At 31.9% G+C, this 20,979-nt stretch overlaps 1 protein-coding gene across 4 annotated transcripts in view; it reads left to right on the forward strand.

Moving 5' to 3' along the window:
* N (neurogenic locus Notch protein) overlaps window positions 1-20,979 on the forward strand; it is a 237,499-nt gene that overhangs the window by 150,619 nt on the left and 65,901 nt on the right. For all 4 annotated transcript variants that reach the window (XM_014430838.2, XM_014430839.2, XM_024360766.2 and 1 more), the window contains exon 6: window positions 14,266-14,622. In XM_014430838.2, the coding sequence (XP_014286324.1) occupies window positions 14,266-14,622 (357 nt within the window). The remainder of the gene's footprint in view (window positions 1-14,265; window positions 14,623-20,979) is intronic.

Consider the following 20,979-nt stretch of genomic DNA (forward strand, 5'->3'; position numbering starts at 1 on the left):
CAGAGAATGCCTCACCATGATGCTATTTATATAAATCTACCAGGTCCAATACCCCTCAGAAAAATATTCAACAAGTTTCATTATAAATCAGTTATAAAAAATTGTACAACTTTATTAAAATTCCAATTGAGGTAGTTAAAACTTCCTGCGTTATTGTATGGTGGTGAGGGGTAGGAATAATGATTATAGAGGTATTTTATAATCTGTTGCATCGAGCGTGCATCCTAAAGAATCAAAGGCTTCACTCAGTAGAGTCCTGTCATCATCTCTGATGCAATTTGCATTTTATAATTGCAGTGAGAGGTGAGAGGTGTTTAAATGTCGCTCGGTTTAGTGCATACTGTTAATTGAGAATACTAACTCAGAGTATTACTATATAATAAATAATAAATGTTCTCCTGTCTTTCTCTTCTGATTGTAGTATGCTGTGCTCTAACTGCAGTTGATACTCCCATGAATATTATAATGGCGGATCGATAGCCTAATGAGAAAGTTTTACTGAATTAAAAACAGTTATTAATTGAAAAATAAAATTATTAGAATTATTCCGGGTATAATAACTTTACCACAATATAAGTTTGTTTAGAAAACCATAAACCAAAAAAATTGATAAATAGTAGATATTTTTTTTTTTTTTTTTTATACATGTACCAATATAAGAATGTTCTAATAATGTCTAGTAATGGTCAACCATTTTACATACATGATGAGTTCAAAAATATAGTTGAAACTTTTTAGAATTATATTTTTGTTGAAAAAATTAACTATCTCTTTGTTGATAAAAGTTTAAAAGATGTGTGTTTTACTTCACTGCCGAGAAGAACTGGATGGACTCGCAGAGACCCGGAGATGACCGTTATGAGAAGCGGTCATAGAGGGTTCCATTTCAATATGCAAATGTCCCTCGGCGATGCCTATCCGTAGGCGGATCCTCTCTTCGAGTGTCTTCTGCGGGGGCGGAAGGATCTCTTTGGCCTCGCCGGTCGGTCAACAATGAGCAGAGCTTTTAAGTGCACGATCTACCGCTTGTTTAAGAAACGAACAAAAAATATTATTATTGATTTTAAAAATGAATTTGTACAGAAAATCTCTGTATTTCGAAACGTTATACTTTTTTTAATGTCATTAACAACCGAGTTACAATCATTACATATAAGCAATGTACGAAGAACACATGTAGATAAAGTTGGCCGATATATTTAAAAAATTGATGGTTTCTGATATTTTTTCTGGATAAAAGTTCCTGCTCTTTTTAAAGGGTCGAAACGTGTTCGGTGTTTTAAAGGAATTCGGAGTTTAAGACCAAACGTAAATTCATTTGTAGAGACCTAATTTTAGTGCATTAAAAAAAGTGTTGTAATTTGCAAAATTCTGTAAAAAAACACTCAAATCCTGCAAAAATCAACTTTACTAATGTATAATTTTTGATAGTTTCTAACAATATTCGCCACTTTTTTTACGCACTCTTCACATGGAACATCGTTTAATGTTTTGCATAACCTCATATTTTCCTATTCTGAACTAAGGAATAAAATAATAATAAGGAATATAACAGTAAAATAAATAAGAATTTGCATATTTACCTATTTGTGTATAATATGACAAATTTAGTACAATCATTTAATTTAATGCTATCAAAATAGCATTTTTATTAAAGAAAATACCAAATTTAGGCATAAAGACGGCTAAATATACAATTTTATGCAAAAATAAACAAAAACGAGCAGAACGTGTGCTATTTTGAATTTCAAAATATCCTGTAGCTCGTGAATTGGATAGTTATTGGTTTAAAAAATGTTGAAACAACGAGAATAGTCTGATAACATTAACAGCCCTGTTGTTATTAAGGTATGGGTTTCGGTTCCTCCTAACCACTCGATTTTACGAGATTAAACTCCAACCAGTGTCCCAGATAGGAATAAATGAGCTCGTATCTTGAATCCTTCAACCAAATATTAAACGTGACTTTCGGGATATTATTATCTATTTGATTTATTCACGAATCATTGATGGATGTATAAATAAAAGATTTTTTTTTAAATCTTGAAAAAGCTAGAAAATTGTACAGTTATTCGATAACTTTCAATATAAAACTATTCTAAATAGAATGTCCTCTTCGTGATTGGAATTTTCCTTAATTTTGACAGAATTAGTAGCTAGGGAACTAAAAATGCAATTGCACGAAATTCCTAGGAGTATTCATGATGTTATGTTAAATTTAAAATGTTTTACCATATTAAATGTTATAAGTATAGGGTTATTAAATAGCAGCCCTATTTAATGTCATGTTAAATGTTAAATTCATAAGAGCTCCTAGCAGATTTTCTGCGCAACTTGCTTTAAAACCTTTTCTTTCTAAACTCCATGTTCTTACTTCTATGTCATGTCTAATGTTCATATTCTAACTTCTAAGTTTTGATTAAAATAATTTATTACAACATGCCTAAATTGAGTTAAAAGTGGAATTTGAGTAAAAGATGAGCTAATTGACAGCTGTCATTTTACTATTATTATTGTCATCCATTGGTTTATTAGTTATAAACATCCAAAACAATACTAACACAAACTATGACCTAACATAACAAACAAATTGGTAACGAGCTCATCTGGTCTGTTGCGTGACGTCATTCTCCATTTAACAGACCTAGTAACAGACTCTCAACCATGTTATATGTTATATCCTTTAAACATGTTAAAAGAAGGAGTTATTTCTACATTTAACATGCGTTTTTCCATTTCACAAGCTTTAATCTAAAGATCATAAATACCCCTCCTGTCTCTAATCATGCGTATCGGTTTAATTCATGTTTTGTTAGGAAGATGTTGATTTTTAATATTTGGTGTCAGCGTGTGGCTATGTTTTTGTTTTTGTCTTTATCGCCTAACTGAGATTGCATTGGCACAAAAAGTCCTTAGTATGCTATGTAATGTTTAACATATTTAAAATGTATGTTATTTTTTGTATACATTTATTTGGAATGTACGGTTTTCTCGCCATACTATTGATACTGGTATTAATCGTGAACTGTAAATAGTTCTCCTTCTATTTAGTATGTTCTACTATCTGCCTCTGCTAATAAGTTACATAACAGATTGCACATGCGCTGGAGGTAGAAGTACTCCTTGTGCATGCTCAGAAAATAGAAGTACTTCTAGGAGGAGACAGGAGAGCTTTAAATAAGAAGAGGCCCCAGTTTATAATTACAAATGTGAAGGTAGGAGCTGTATATTTGTTTCAGGGCTGGGTACAAATTAGCCTAGATATTTATCGTCTTTGGGATTGTGTTCTCCGCTTTCGCACGCACTATCTTACGCTCTTATTTGTTATACGTCTTATTTTAAATTATATAGTTCTTCCTTTTGGCTCAGTAGATAAAATCTCACTTAAGAAACAAGGAAGGCAAAGGAGTAAAAAAAAAATTGGCTTTATGACTACTATTTGAAACTTTAAGATCGTTCGGCTAAATTATGTATCTAAAGAGATTTTTATTAATATATTAAACAAGCTAGTACTACAGATATAATTTCACCATATATTGATACATATAATTTAAATCTTTAGTGATGATGCATGCTTTTGATAAATTGTTTTTATTTATATAAATACCAATGATTCCTATTTAATTGATACAACCTACATTTTTGTGGAATCCTCCATCTTCATGGTCCATTCTTCTGTACAAAAACATTTATTATATCACAAATTCTACTTTGTTCCCTGTATCTATTTCCTTGTAAATTTATCAATTTTAAAAACAATTTCTTTAAATAAAAGAGAACTACCTTATAATCCCAAACATACTTGTGATTTTTTTTTTACTCCTATCCTACACTTTATCACCGTATTCTAACCAGAATGAGAAGGTCGAGTTTTCATTCTGGGTCGCTACAAAATATGTAGACCCGCTAGAACGCTGAATTTTGAAGTTGCTGAGGTTAAGTCTTATCTCCCTCAGCTACGACGTTCTCCAATGTTATTGTACCGTTGGAAAGAGAGTTTTATCTCTGATAATGACAATTAAGCTTAAATTTCATATATATGAAGACAATAAAAAGTCACCCGTCTCCTTTAACTTTGCACATTCACTTACTTATTGGAATTACTTAAGGAGAAATATGCTTAATTTCGCAGCGCACTGTAACACAATTCACGACAATCATAAATACATTGTCGTATACCTCAGACTGAAATTGAACAAGTACAGTGGGATTTGTGTTATTAATATTTGCACATTTTCACCAAATTCATTGAAATTTTGCTATAAATAAGTAATATAGTGAGTATGACAATGAGAACCGAAACGTTTGAGAATAATCTAAAGGAAACATTTCGTCATCGAATTTTTTTTTCCTTTTATAAAATTTTAGGTATTTCAAATCGTTAACCAACCCCCCTACAAAAAAAAAATTGATTCTTCACAAATTCATCGATCGCAAAGATTCGTGATTGATAATAATAGAACAGAAAATAGAAGGATAAATGCATCATATCTTCCCCTTCACCTTGGACATTCACCATCTCCTCTGAATTACAATGAGCAAGAATATGCAGACTTTTGCAGAGAAGGGTTTCACAATGCACAAGGCCCCCGACGACGGACATAAAGCGCTTGACCAAGAGCTCATTACAGTCACCCGCTCACTCGAACGAGCTGTTAGAACTTTTAATTCCTCTGCCAGAGGCCGTTAGAGCAGCGGAAAACAAAGAGGCTTTAAAGCAGACCAAATATATCCTCTGTAAATGAAACTGTATCCTTATCGAGAGGCACCTCTAACGAGCTCTATTCTAGAAAAGACAAAACTCTATGATAATCTCTCGCTTGTGTCTTGTCCGGTCCCGCCTAACAAGCTAATAACCCCGCCGTGATAGTTTCTAAGCATGCTCACAAAAGCTTGGCTTAAATCATATTCATATAACTGGATTTGTGATAAATAATATTTGTTTTGTGACAATTGATTAACGGTGAAATATGGATCTCTTATAATCGATTGTCGAAAAAACATAATTTGATCCATCCCCACTATTTTAACGTAAACTATTAATAATTAAAAGTAATGATCTTAATATGAATAATTATATAATTACAATAGGAATTTCCACGTGTAGACCATAAAGGCGCAAAAAACTATAATAGTCATCGCTTTACTATATACTAGCTACTATATAAACTTTATCTATGTACTTTATATCAAGTAGCCGTCACTGTATTATGTCTAGCGTGATAGTTTATAGTACATTAAAATAACCTTATCTTATAATAATTTATTAGGACAAAATACAATAATGAATTCTTGACCAACAATGTCATCAAATTAATTTTTTAAAAAATTGATCAAGTAATTCACTTAAAACTTTGTGTACAATTTTTCCAAGACTGCTGTGGGCAGTGTCGGATGAATTAATGTACTCGTACCAGTTGGCGGTTAAAATTTGACCGTACCATTTAGCAACTTTATTAATCAATGACAGCCGGGAATATTCGATAACCTTAAGGAAACAGATATGTACGAATATATACTGATATAACTAATTTGATTTATTTACATCTTTTTCACATCAATTAATGTATGTTTTTTTCTTTTCTCTCTAAATTTTATGTTATTAATGTTTCTTAATACTGAATATTGCTATGAAATCATCTTACATATTTTAGTATGGATATGATGATATTAGGAATGTTTCCGAGAGGTCAATTTGCATAGACAAACATTACCTTCGCTGTAAATTGCCTTATATTATACTAAAAAAAAATCAAAACTAACATAATAAATAAACTAAATAAATGCGAGTACATGGAGTTGATGTGGGATGCATTCTTTAATTATATTTGAACGTTGCCGAGCAATGCTGAGGGAAATAAATAGCTTAAGAATAGTTAATCGATATTACAAAAGTTGAAATAACGTCATTATGTTTAATTTTATTTTAAAATTAAATAAAAACTATTGAAACAGTAAAATATATATATATTAAATAGCCCAAAGCCGATAATCACGAACCTGCTACAACTAAAGAAAAGACTCTTGACATTTAAGGCGCTACATTTTTTTTTATTTATTTTTTTATCACGCATTTTTCCTCATCGAGCTTTAAAAATGGGGATGATGGACAAAATTTTTTCACCGTTGCATGCGGCCGCCAGATTTTCCCAGGCTCGATAAGGAGCGGCCGTTCAACTTTAGACACGGCTAGGAAAAACTGGCGCGGAGGATTTTCCCGCGCGATTTAGCCCGGGCTTAAACAAACAAGCGGTGAAAAGCCTTTCAGAAGGGAAGGGGAGGGCGAATGAAAAAAAGATGTTCACTTTCAGCTCGCTCCTTAACACAATTTACTGGTTTTGTCTTGCACCAGCGGCTTCGGCTATTCGTCTAGGAGCAGATCCTGGTAGTTAAAGTCTCTCCATGGTTATAACCCCCTCTTATTTTCTTACAACCTGCAATTGACCTATTTTATACAGAAAAAAAACCTTGTGTGGTTTTTACCTATTTCCTGGATAAGATTGTAGCTGGTTAGAAGGAAAGGTCTTTTGATAATTCAAGTTTTCTCTTCTTTCATGATATTAATAAATGAATTTTGTAGTTTAGTTAAGAATAAATATATAATTAAGCTCTAAAATTTACATACTTCTAAAATTTTGTTGTTTTTTAATACTTTTTTTGGTTGAAATATACATAATTAAATTTTTAAAAAGTATATTATTTCTATAAATTTTAGACAATTTTTTTTTCTACTAGATAGGTTTTATGGGGTATAAACTAGGACAATATTTTATCCTGTTTCTTAATCATTTCAAACCGACTTGTAAACATATTTCAACTAAATGGAAAAATAATAAAGTTGGTCGTTTGAGTACACTTGAAGCTATGAAATAGTTTTGTATTATAAAAATGGTATTACAACATCCTGTGGAAAATATGTTTGTGATAAAATAAAACGGAGTTCATTTTCAATTTCCGTACCTCTATGAGCAATATGAGTAAGCGCACAAACCGTTATCAGGTTAACGTTTGTTTTTAAATGTAAAGAGTTTGGTACTAGCAACCTTTTAAAATTGGCGCCCGTTGTAAACTAACCGCTCAGCCGGCGCCGATTTGGGAACCATAGTTAATCATCTTTTCAAATTTACTGATATTTCTTTTCGTAAGCCTGTGTGATTATTGTATATAATACATTTTCCTGTTGGAATTATATTTTCTCCTAGAACATTCGAAAGTCCTTTACAGTAAAGTCCTTATTTTGCCACTTTATTTCCTCCTCCTAAGACTAAAGGAGCAGTAAATTCATTGATAAATAGACGATCCTCCGACCAGCCATTGTCCTGGGACCAGTACAAGTCTTCTCCTTATAAGGCTCAGATCCCTATCTCTCCTATCGGATATTACTCGGACCACTTCCCCTATTAATAAGGACCTCTTTAACAGGATCCAGAGGTCTTAATCAGATTCCGGAATATCTTAGCCAGGCAATGCTGTGGGAGTCCCATGGCAACTGTTTATGAGTCAATATTTAACTGTACATCCATTGGTCCAATACTTTATCCTTTTCTTGAAATAATGTTCCTCTCAAATAAAATATCTTTATTACTCTAAGTATATTGTTGTTTTTTTCTTTGTATTTTTATTCTTTGATTGATGGTGTTACATACAAAAGATTAGAAGGAAGTATAGGATAGATCATTGTAGCAAATGCTTGAAGATTTACATTTTGAATTATAAGAAGTATTGATAAATTTTAAGTATAGAAGTATAAAAATCTTATATTTTGTTAAATCAGGTTGGAGTTTCTATTAGCAAAACTATGACGACCAGGATCCGTCTTTTAGCCCTCAATTAAGGAGTTGTTTATGTGGCAGTTTTCATTTTGTTCAACAAAATAATTTTGCAAAAGGTTGATTTCCAGAATTAGTTTTGATTTGTGAAAAACTGTTTCTTAGAAACTATTAGCTCCCAAATTAAAGTTAGTCGAAGGAGTAGCAGTTCCCATAATATTCGCCAAAATTCATTCACAAAATATTGTATATTCTTGTTATTTAGAAACAAATGTTGCTTTTGAAATACTGTATTTCGACAACAATTGAGCACATATTTCAGATAAGTTACTCTACTTGAAAAAAAATGTTATGAAATATTTTAGTAGTGCTAATAGTTTTAAGGATCTTGGAGCTCCAAATTGAAAATCAACAAACATTTAAAAAAATTTAAATAAAATTAACTTCAGGGGACGTGCACCTTAAATTCTTTGTAGTTGCTTTTACTGTGTCTCTTGTATCGGCTTGGTAAAAATTAAACCTTTTTCTAACGAAACTGAACCAGCCGCCATTTTTTAACTCCCCTTGCCATGGTTGGAAGATTCATTAATTTTCTCTCTTACCTGTATACACTTTTCATAAAAGTAATCATACATTGAGGTGTAGTAACTTATTTTCTTCTCTGGGTTTCTTGGGCTAGTAAGGAAAGGGTTTACCCCTTAGGTAAGGTAGTTAGGTTAGGGTTTTAGTTTACCCCATACCGGAGTCCTAGGCCGGGCACTACCAAAAACCCCTCAAATATTTTGATTAGAAAAATCCTTTTTTTCTAATTTTATGGTGAACGTGATTATAACTTTATAAAGGGAAACAAGTATATTCGAGGGGTGAACAGAGTTTTTATAAACATCTACTGCAATACAGCCATATACCCCAGCCGACCGCAAGTTCCGCACTGTGCTGGCCTCCCCACATCCCCTCACCGGACGGATCGATATTAAGACAGAGGAAGGATCCTAAGTGAGGAGGAAGCCAGATGTACCGCTCCGTGATAGCCAACTGTGGGAACGTTCCTCTTATCGTTCGGGTCCTTTATCGCATCCGCAGCCCACGCCAGAGCAGGTCCTGACAGATCCTGACGCAGCCTTCCTCCAGGAGTACCGGTATGGTCAAGGTCCACCCTCAGGTGTTCTTGGATCCATGATCACTGCTATGTCAGAGAGCAAATTTCATATAAGCTCTTCATTCCGCTTACAGGTCTTAATGTGTTTAATTTTCTGGAAAAATGGAGCTGGAAGGTCTGGGATGTTCAAGAAAAACAAAGTCAGGAAGTTATAGGCGACTGTGAATTCACTGTTATGAATCATAATAGGATTCATTAATTTTCTCTATAAATTAATGTAATTGTGTTAATATACGATAATGACACGTAATATTGATAGAAGATATATTCATAGATTGTTAGTGGAAGAGATTATAATAAATCGTTCCTATATTGTAAGCTAGGAAATTAAGTAAAGCTGTAAATTACCAGGAAATTTGGCTAAAGCTAAAAAGTCGTTATATACATGTATAATAAATTAATTTCCATCTATGCCTTGTTTTCGATATTGCTAGTTAAATGACATAAAAAATATCAGAATGGTTTTGCCGTATATTGCAGGAACGATATTTTTAAAAACGAAAAATAAAATTAAAAATAATCTAAGACAAAAAATTCGTAATTATTAATAAATATATTATGTGCTAATTAATATCCCTAGTTGATTAGTAGAAAGTTTTTAGTAACAGTCTTGGAACATTCCCACGAAGTTTAGCTTCGATCTCATTATTCAGACCGGTTTTATATTTAGTGCAGCTTAAATATTACTTAGTATTATTATCGTGTTTGTGTCGGAAGGTTGATCAATTTTACGACTATTATCTAATGTTTTTTTTTTGTCTTGTTTTTTAATAATTATTGTTTCGACATTTATAATGAAACAATTCAAATTTTCAAAAATTTAATTTTATTCCGTTAAAATACTTGTAAATGGGTACGATAACATCACTTCATATTCAATGATAGATATTCTCAATATTTTGTATATTACTCCTCCTCTCCCTTTTCTCTCCTCTATATCCTATGATAATTTCATGAAGTTCGATTGTTACTAAGATGAGTTTTTAAATTCAAATGATCGATTTAATACAGTAAATTATTCGATGATACCGATAACAGCTATAATTAAGGTCTTAGCAGATCTGGTTTCTCCTTACGAGTTGGTATTTAAATATTCCCGTGTGAAGGCAGACCATGTTGACCAAGTTGTCTCAATCGATTTATGACTTGGATCAATTTATAGTAGAAATTTTAGTTGTGATATAGCTTCAAACCAGGCATAAGATAAAATAATTTATACCTTCATGTCATTAATGTGGTTTTTGAATATTAAAAATTCCCTTTCTCCTTTGAAATTTCTCGTAGAAAACATTTTTTTTTTCTTTCATTACTGTTGGGAATAGAAGGAAGCTGAATTATTGGTAGAAATAGTTTTATATATTCTATTTAATTAATACATTGGCGTTTTGAAATTTAAAGCCGGACCCACTAGTGTACCATTTGCCGCAAAGCCAGATCATATTTTCAGATCACATCTTAAAATCGAATGAGTAATATTTACCGCGGATGAAGTTCTAGCCTCTGATAATATAGTTTGTTTTCTGTCCGTATTTTCTCCCTCGATTTTGAATGTTATACTTATATTAATAAAGTTTATCTTGAAAAGAAATTACGTACTCAACAATACTATTTTTGTGTTTTTTTGCACTACAGCTGAGAAGTCCACATAAAAAAAAGCACATTCTGTATTATAAACCTGAAACTTATTGTCTATTTTTAACAGGGGCGTACAAAAGGATGCGAAACAAGCCATGTCTTAAGCGAAAAGAAGGGAAAAAAACAACAAACAACTTGTTCTTCTCGTACTCGAGCCTAAACAGTACCTTCTATTCTATAAAAATGAACTAGACAATCCTTTCTCTTAGACAGCCAGGACAAGAGAAATTCAATTTCCCTGGCAACCTTTTTGTAGCGGTTTTGAATAGGGCGAGCATTGAATACAGAATGGCGTCGTGTATATTGACGTCGATGAGTACACTGCCTTCGATATAGAGCTCTATTGTCTACGTATTATGAAGGCTGTGTCAGCTGATGTTTTGGCCAAACATCTGTTTTATCGAAATGAGAAGGTACGTCCGTGTTCTTTACTTGTGGAAGAATCGTTCCATGCCCGTTCTCAGGTAGATCGGCTATAAAGAAGTGAGCTTGCCTAGTGGAATAACTTGCGATACGAACACTGTCAAATGGAAACTAATTTCGCCATTAGCCGTAAGACATGGATGTTATGAGAACTGGATTCTCGTTAATAATGCCCTTTATTGGCTGCGCTCGATGATTATGGATAAACTTGTTAGTTCGATCTCATGGGAATGTCGTTCTACCTTCTTTTTACTGTCCATTTTCTTTCCTCCTGTGCATGCTCTCGTTGTTGTAATGAGCATAAAATATTTTTCATAAACTAATTAATTTATTATAAAAACTATATTGTGGTGGTTCATTGTTTTAGTGAGATTCATTTTTTATTATTAAATATTAATAAAAAAGATTTAGGAAAAAAAATCATTAAACTCACATTTTGTAATATAAAAATATTATATTATATATAATATAATAATAGAAATTTTATAACAATTTTATACACTCCACACTTTTGTAAAGTTTCGGCCTTTTCTGTTGGTAATTTTCCAACATTTTCATTTCAACCGCAGTCGCAATATTGATGATTGAATCTTTGTTTTTATTGATATGCAACAGTCATAATTGAGCACATTTAAACCAAAATTTTAAAATTAAAAAATATGTATGTACATAAACTAACAGGTAAATAGAATAAAACAGAATCGTTATGTGCATAGATAAATAAGCACAATAAAAGTGAAATATCGAACTAATACAACAAAAAAATAAAAACAACACGTAGCTCATTTTGACTATTATTTAAAATTATAATATTACATAAAAGTTACAATATTAAAAACTATTTTCTAATATTTGTGTCTTGGAAGTATTCGTAATAATTTATTTAAAATGTTTTTTCTTTTGAAGTACTTTCGTCGTTTTGAGTTTCAATTAGTTATCTTTTTATTGGGTATTTCAATTTTTGTCTTGAATATTTTGAAATATCGAGTTTTTTTATTTAGGTTAAACCGGAGTTACTGGAAATCAGCTGTAAGTGATTTTTGTGTTTCCCATTCCAACAGAAAAGAAACAAGAAAACCCAAGATATTCACTCTGCACCATCAGAACCTTTCTGTATGGAATGAAACAGAGTAAAAATTGTTGTACGTCAAAAAAATAATAATTTTGTTTGATGTTTTTTTATTTGCATATGACATGGTCTTTTTCAATACGTTTACTTATCAATTTTTCAATCAATCAGTATTTGATGATATGTCTTTGTAAAGGATGACTGGCAGTAAACTGAAAATTCAGTAAACATTTGGGTAATCAGCTAGTGAGAAAGTAAGAAGAAATCTACGAGAATTTCGTGTATTTGAACACCACAATCAGAAGTTGAACTAGTGAAATTTGGGACCTACTCCTTCCACCTTAAAAAAAAAAAAGAAATAAAGTAAATACAATAAACGAGAAATTATTGTTGGTTTAAAGAAGAATTTAGCGGTATCTCATAGGAATTCAATATTTATTTATGTGCCTTTTTAGAGGTCTCTGATTCCTGATGACTTAATCCACTGCTGAATTAACCGAAGACGGATACAATAATTCCTCCCTCGGCCCACACCGCCTCCTGACCTCTAGCCCGGCCAACCCTCCGAGGACGTCCTATTGTCGGGCGGATCATTAGCTTCCTCATGAATATGTATAGAGCCTAGCAAGGCGTGGGCGCCATTTTACTATCGACCAGTGGTACTATATAGCCGTGGTAATGTATCGACTATATCAGCTTGGTAATGTATTATGTATCGCAACAATTAGCCGATACAGACGGAGTACTTTGTAAGGCGCTCCGCCCGGATTGAACTACGGCACTCTTTATCGAGAATATTAATGGCGCTAATTAGTTCGTACCGGATGGATCACTAACGACACGCCTTCTTCTAAGAATTTCCCTTTGCTAATAAATTTTAAAAAAAACATTATATACTCTTAAAACAATGAAGTCATTTTTTTTAGACTAAGTTTATTATCGATCCCCAAACTGCTCTATCGGACCACGTGGTAGCCCCGGTCTGCATCACCATAATAAGTTTGAAACACAAAAAACCAGATCTATATTTAAGATCAACCAATTAATGAATCCTGATATTCCAACTATTGTTAATTTATATAACTATTTTTATTATTATTCAACTATTAGTTGAATTAATGGCAATCGTCTTTTGGTATTCATTGGGGGACTGTGGAATGTGGCCCTTGGTGCTTAGTGGAAGAGGAGAGTGGAAGACCAGATGTAATTAATACTTTTGAAGATTCGAAGTTATAGAAAATAAAGTAAATTAAATTAAAGAAGTTGTTGTTTTTGTATATTAAATCGGAAGGTTAGTTTAAAACAAAGAACGAAAACTTGTTTAAACGATTTTTTTTTTTACATTTTTCTTTGAAAATGTCTTCTAGAAATGAGACTGGTCAATATTTTGTATTTTAGGTGATTAGTAACTTGTAATTACTATCTGTATTATTATTATATTTAATTTTGTTTGTACAGCTATTTCGGATGTTGTCCGATGTTTCTATTATATATTTAATTTTGTTTGTACAGTTATTTTCGGATGTTGTCAGTTTATCCTGGTGCTTTTTATCGTCATGTAATCTGTCTATGAATTTATTTGAGCGATCCAAATTTATTGCGTGTGAATTGTTTAGGGCACAGATTAGGTATTGTTAAAACTATAATACAATACCTTACACTCCAACACATATATGGTATTTTTACTATTTAATACTCTTCACCCTGTTTCATATATACTATATTTAATATCTAATACAGTGCTCTACACTTTACCATATACGATTATATGCTATTTTTACAATGACTGACTTACTGTAGTTACATAAACTAATATTTTCTCTATATGTATATGTAGTTGACCGTAAAAATTGATATATAGGAAGATGGTCAGGGTTGCGGTCACAAGTGAAACGAAAATAGTTTACAACTATTTTATTTTCCTAATAAATAGTTGAATAAAATAGTTGAATAAATAGTTGAATAAAATAGTTGTAAACTATTTTCGTTTCACTTGTGACCGCAACCCTGACCATCTTCCTATATAATAATATTTTCTCTGTTTAATGCTTTGTTAAAAATTATTTATGCATTTTTTTTTTTTTTATTAGAAATTAATAATTTGTATTAAAAAATATATAATTAATTGATTACCAGTTGTGTACTACACATTTAATGTTGTGACCCACTTTGCAGAATTAAAACTTATTTCAACTTTTTTTCTTCCTCAGGATTTCGAGGGGACAACTGCGAGGAGAACGTAGACGACTGCCCGGGCAACCTGTGCCAGAACGGCGCTACTTGTCTCGACGATGTGAACAGGTACCGCTGCCTCTGCCCGCCGACCTACAGCGGTGAGCTCTGCGAGAAGGACATCGACGAGTGCTCGCTCCGGCCCAGCGTCTGCCACAACGGCGCCACTTGCACCAACACCCCCGGAGGCTATTCCTGCATATGCGTCAACGGTTGGACGGGGAAGGACTGCTCGGAGAACATAGACGACTGTCAAGGAGCCGCATGCTTCAACGGTGCCACGTGCATAGACAGGGTCGGCAGCTTTTACTGTCAGTGCACTCCGGGCAAGACTGGTGAGTACGCTTCTGTCTTTGTGTTTGTTATTAAGCCTTGCACTAAAATGTCTCTATGCGTCAAAAGTGGATAGAAGCACCAAAACGCATCAAGAAGGGAATAGTTTTCCTATCCACTTTGAATTTTCTGTCCTGCTTTGCTGGTTAATAGCCGAAAGAACATAACAGTGCCTTCACAGGAGTATATAAAATGCTCACTCTACAAAACTTCTTACTGGCACTTCTCCAAACATTTCAGAAAAAAAAAGCTAAATTAGCCGGAATATTAAGTATAAAATATTATTAATGAAACTTAATAATATACAGAAATTATCATTGATTTTTTCTGGAAGATTTTTAGTCTAATAAGTTTCAGTTGAATCCAACTGGACCCTGTTTCATAATAAAGTACAAACTAATACTGTTAGTCTTGCCGATTTAATTTATTACAATTACACTGATTTATGCAATAGTAATTTGTACTTTAATACTTTTTAACGCCTGTAATATCACTGATAGTCCTCCCAATTATGAAGAAAATAAGTATTAGTGCAATTAACAAGTTGTTTACTATGAACTAATACTATTAGCTTTCATAATGAAACAGGACCCTGGTTGGTATTTCACTAATGTAGGGCTTGTACCAGGCTTTTATATAATATTTTCAAATATACGAGAAACAATTTGTAAGCTGCTGCATCTATATCCATTTCCAATTAACACGGTGAATTGTATATTAATATCACTATATTCATAATATTTTAAAAACCCTACTGGAAAATAAGAAATGTTAATAAAGATAAGTAGAACAGTTGTTAGCTATGAATGATTTACTAACATTCTATGACTCACTGAACGAGTAATGGCACAACAGTTGGTTTTCAGACATAAAACTGTCAGCGTGTGAACGAGTCTTAAAACCTAGCTTTAATGTGCCACGTAGACCTCACAATGTCGCACATTCTCATTTTATTTAATCTGTTTGCTATATAATTAAATAACCACATTTTATAAATACTTGTTAAAGATAACGCAATTATGAATCGTTTAGCAAAAGTGCCACTAAATTATAATTAAAAAAACAACAAAAAAACAACGATAGTATGCAGAAAGAAAGGCTAATATCAAACCAATTTTTCACATTTCAATCCCAAACCGTAAATTTGGTACAAGCATAGGTAGATTGAAAAAAACAACAACACATCTTTACTAAAATTTCACTTGCTCACTTGTATATCTAACCCTATTATTTATAAAAATAATTGCTTTCACTGTTATTCTTTACTTGTGCAAAAACTCAGATTAAAAATCTTTTGAAAAATATTGTTAATTTTATTAGAATAATAAAATACACCTCAAATCTATATAGTTCATTTAATTCCTGCAGATTTAAAGAAATTGAAATATTTTATAAAAATTTTCGTAGACGAAATTCGCAGCTTGTCATAACACTAAGAGCAGACTGGCTCACCACTTGAGACCCATTAGCTCATCATCGGCTTCATAAGAAAATTGAATAATCCCTGAGGGAAGGAAGTGGGCAGTTAGCACAGGACCTTGGACAACGCTCATTTCCTATCCCTTTGTTCGAGGACACTCCTGCCGGTCCTGCTCCGATTTAGAAGAGGACTGTTCTGGACGTCCATTGTCCTGGCAACCTTGGAACTTGAGGATAATTCATATGTATAATTGCGAGCGGTGATGAATAAACGGAATAAATCTTGTCCTTCACACTCTTGTTAGAAAGGATAAGACGTCTGTCAAGTCCTGTTAATAGGTAGTTAGCTACTTTAGGACGATAAATCACAAAATGAAGTAAGCTTAAATAGACACGAGTATTGTATAATTATTTTTTACAAACCAATGTATTGTTACAAATAGTTCCTTAAGCAGGATGAAGACGTTCCGAAGTACGTATAAATGGTTGGTAAACAAACGTCGATATCCACAGGCTTCTTTGTTCCAGAGAAACAAACATGATCGACATCTCACTTGTCATGGCTGCTACCTTTGGTTTACACTATTTTCATTATAAAAAGGAACAAGATAAAGATTAGAGAAATTACAAGTAATGTTAATATTGGAAGAAGGTAGTTGACTATGTTAAGTAGATTGTCGGAAGCCTAAAAGAAGAAACCGTAGAAAGAAAACCTAAAACAAGGTTTAGACTGAGTGTCTTAAACCTTGTTTTAGGTTAATCAGTTCTGACGAAGTCCCGCAAAATGGGACCAAACACTAGTTAACGCTAAATAGTTTTTATAATACTAGTTTCTACCTTTAATGACCGCCAGTCGGAATATCTTCATACAATCAAATTTTAATATAGGGTTAGTAGAATGGAAATGGAACTAGATAATCCATAAACTCTGCTTACTTTCTAGGATTTTATCGGATACTTTTTAATTTTATTACCAAGAAATATAATACCTTCATAAATTTAAATTAGTGCTATGTTAAATTAAAAATATATCGCAACAATATTTAAAATAATGATAACACCCTTAACCTTAAAATATAAAATCTTAAACTTCAGTAAATCATTGATTTTGAATGTTGGAATTATTCTGTAATAATAAAAAAATGGAAAGCACAAATATTAATTTTTTATGAAGAATTTACCATAGATTAGCAAATGTGAAGGACTACAATTAAACTTAGTAAAGGAACTGTGAAAAAGTTAATCATTGTGCGCGGTTTACATATCCATTGTTTCACTTCCGAACGGGAAATGGTAAACCAAACGATAAAATTTGGCAAACGATAAGGAAGTTGGGAATTCTCAAATTTATACCTTGTATTTTCTCACCTCGCGTTATTTTGTATTTTTACTAAGATATTTTAAAATCTTTTTAAGGGTACTTAAATTCTTAAATGTAATCCCTGCCATGGTATATCCGTAACCACTGATTCTACAACAACAGTTACTTTTCATGCTATGGTTATTTTTAGATTTTATTTTTCAAAGTTTTAAAACCGTTTAAGGAGAAAACAGCCGTAAACTTATGAGCCTCAGCAAAGTTTTATTTTGTGGTCAGGTAAATATTCTTCTATCTTTTAAACCAGTTATTTCGCGGTTTTGCCTTCTCGAGACACTTTTAGATGACTATCCGTCTTGTAATATTTTTTCTAATTGCCCACTCACTGCCAGACATCTTGCCTTGGATCTTCAAGTTCTTTGTTATCCTCTTCTTCTTCCGATTTCCAGTTGTCCTTTTAATAAGACATGCGGCAATCTGCTCACGTCTCCTCGATCAGATCAGATCTTGAGCATCCGTTGGACGTTCGTCTTGGGAAACCATTGATTGGCAATTACTGTGAGGTTAAATTACAAAAAAAAAAGTTATCAATGGAATAGTTAAGTAGATTTCTTCCATTTTTATAGTTTCAATATCTTTTTATTTGTTATTTACCATGAAAAATGTACAAGAAATGATGTGTTATTTATATAATGAGTTGTTTAAAAAAAAAAATTATAAATTATAGCAAAATTAATATTAATATAGTTTTTTTTTTTTTTTAACGAAGGAAAAATACGGATTTAAATTTATTTTATATCAACGTTTCTAAAATTTTAAGAGAGGAATTTGAATTTTTCTACAAATATGAGGTCTTACATTTCATGATATTTCGGATCCAAAAATCGATCAAAATATTATCCGAAATCGTTGCTGATTAGAGGTTAAATTCTCGCCCATATCTCTGTGATTTATGATGACAGAGAACAAATGTTGATTTTCTATCAATATACTAAGGATATGATGATGAATAAATTAATTTAAAAAATAAATAAACTACAAAGTTTTTTGGATATTAGAATAGTTACAGACATGTATATTTATATTATTTTTTAAATAAATTATAGTGGAAATAATAAACCATGGTGTAATAGTTTTCAGTGTCTATATTTATATGTTAAGTAGGTAGTTTATTGAAGTTATTATTGGTTTATTAAAAAAAAAATTAAAAAGGATTTTCTTGTATATTTAAGTCAACCAATCATATAGACCGTAACAAAAAAGGTTATTTAAGAACAGACCAAGTATAGCTCATCCCACGTCAGCAGTGGTAATAAAAGTTTGATAATATTCAGAATTTATTTATAAGTGTTTAAGTCCCAGGAAAAAAAATTAAAAAAGCTTACTGAGATGTATTGAAAAAAATAAAAAAAATAAATTGAAAATCATATTACAATTTAATTTAAGAAATTTTCAATTTATATAACAGTTTATTTATTGATTATAGGAAAGATACACAAACTTAACTATTTTACTAAATTGGAAGACATTTTTTTTTTTTTTACTATTTTGGTACCTTTATTGTCTGTTATCCGGACTATCTTCCTACAATCTACTTTACTAAATATTATGAATAATAATTATAACGATATTTACCTTTGTCAATGCAGTGGAAAAAGGATATTCTAATAAATTCTGAAAAATGTTTACCAGTATTTTTTATTAGTAGTTATGGATTCAATTTTAAAATCATTATTAAAATATTTGATATTTTAAGTAATTAAAATGATTTCATACTGTGGCGGTATTTCCTCAGTTATGAAAAATAATTTGAAAATGTTCTGATAATCGGTTTATTTACAAAAAAATATTAGTTCATCCTATTTTTTAAGGCAATTTAGAAATATTAATTTTTTAAGATGAATTATGTATAATTTGGGATATTTTCAACGGCCAATAAGCACGATTATATGCCGATGTTCTTATGCTACAATGCTGGGAACTCGTGACTCGAAAAATTAAAATAAAAAACTAAAGAACTAGTAAAATATATAGAACATAAAAAAAAAAATTAAAAAACGAAGGAGAGAGAGAAAAAAATTGTTTCAGTAGGAAAATTCCAAGAGAAGAAACATGTTAGATTGTTATCTCGGTTAAAAACAGGAGCTGCGTTGCGCTGACTGGAATACAAACACTCCCCAGCCTGTTCAAAGACCGTCTCAATCCTTTAAATAAATTAAAACTTTGTGTTTTTTTTTTTTTATTATTTAACGATAGTCATCACACTTTAATGGGTTAATAATACTAATAATTAATAGATCATCGTTTTACATGAGACGGTTAATTATTTTCTAGAATATAATACAAATCTGTACTGGGAGTGGAACACGCACTTGAGTGAAAAATTAAATTATACCGGTGTTAAGATAGGTTTATGTGGGAACTAGCAGCGTGGGTTTTAATGAACAAGCTGTGCGTGTATATGCTCAAGAAACGGGTCAGCAAATGTCTAGAGTTGGGTATGTTATGTTTTGTAAGGATTGTATAGTGGAGCTTATGTAAACATACACGGAATATTAATGTCGGTACATTATGAACAATTTCTGAATTTTCTGGTTTACCTGGATTTCTTCCAACTAAAATTCAATTTTACTGGTATAATATGTACTTATAATATGGAGTATAAATATAGTAAGGAGATCGTTAAAATTTCGAATTCAGGTTTTCGACAGAAATACATATTTTGAGGTCTTTTAAATCCAAATAACCTAGGTTCCAACAACCCTAGCTCAAAAACGAAAAGGTGTACAGAACTGAAATTAAATATTTTGGGCTGGTTATTTCTGGGATGCTACAACCACTTTTTCGTTAACATCATCAAACCGAAGTGCAGCTTTACATAGTCGATTTTACACATTTTTCGATTTAACCTCAGTGGATCAGTGCAAAATAAAATGATCTTTTGTATATGCTAGGACTTATCCTCATTAGAATAATTTTACATGGCTTAAATGCCGATTTTTTAAAAACTCTTCCTCTGAAGTACTTTTAATTTTGTTTATATGAAGTCATTACCCATTTTCAATTGTTAACAGTAATAAATAGCGATAAATATGTGTTATAAAGACTTTGATAATTATCAATTACAAAAGGAGAAATATAGAAAGCAATTTAGAGACTGGGAAATTTATGACAGCCTGGCGTGCCTATTCTCTTGCGATTTCAATCATTCGCAAACGTCCTGGTTATTTTTTCGTTAAAGTTTTGTGTTCTTGAAAGGAAGAAAATACTGTTGATATTCATTATTCACAGCTTGAGGAACCCTAAACTAAGATTATTTATAGACTGAGAAAAATAAATAACTTTTGCCAGCTCTTGAAAGTCACGTTTTCGAACACATCTATCCTATGAATTTAATTCAAATTAATAACTATAGAAATAAACTTTTATATATTTATCCTCATCCTATTCGAAAGAAGAGTGAGGTGAGAGAAGTATAGCTGTGGACGCTCCAAGAGTTGGGAGATACCTGGAAGAAGATTTGTGGACCGGTCCTCGCTCCCAGCCTCCCATCCTCTGGAGCAGTTCCATTTAGGGAGCCAGATTGGATGCAGACCGCAGTAACAGATTGCCTCCGAGGGAA

The sequence above is a fragment of the Halyomorpha halys genome, unplaced genomic scaffold (genome assembly GCF_000696795.3).
Source record: "Halyomorpha halys isolate HHAL.00 unplaced genomic scaffold, Hhal_1.1 Scaffold916.1, whole genome shotgun sequence".
Taxonomy (NCBI): Eukaryota; Metazoa; Arthropoda; class Insecta; order Hemiptera; family Pentatomidae; genus Halyomorpha; species Halyomorpha halys.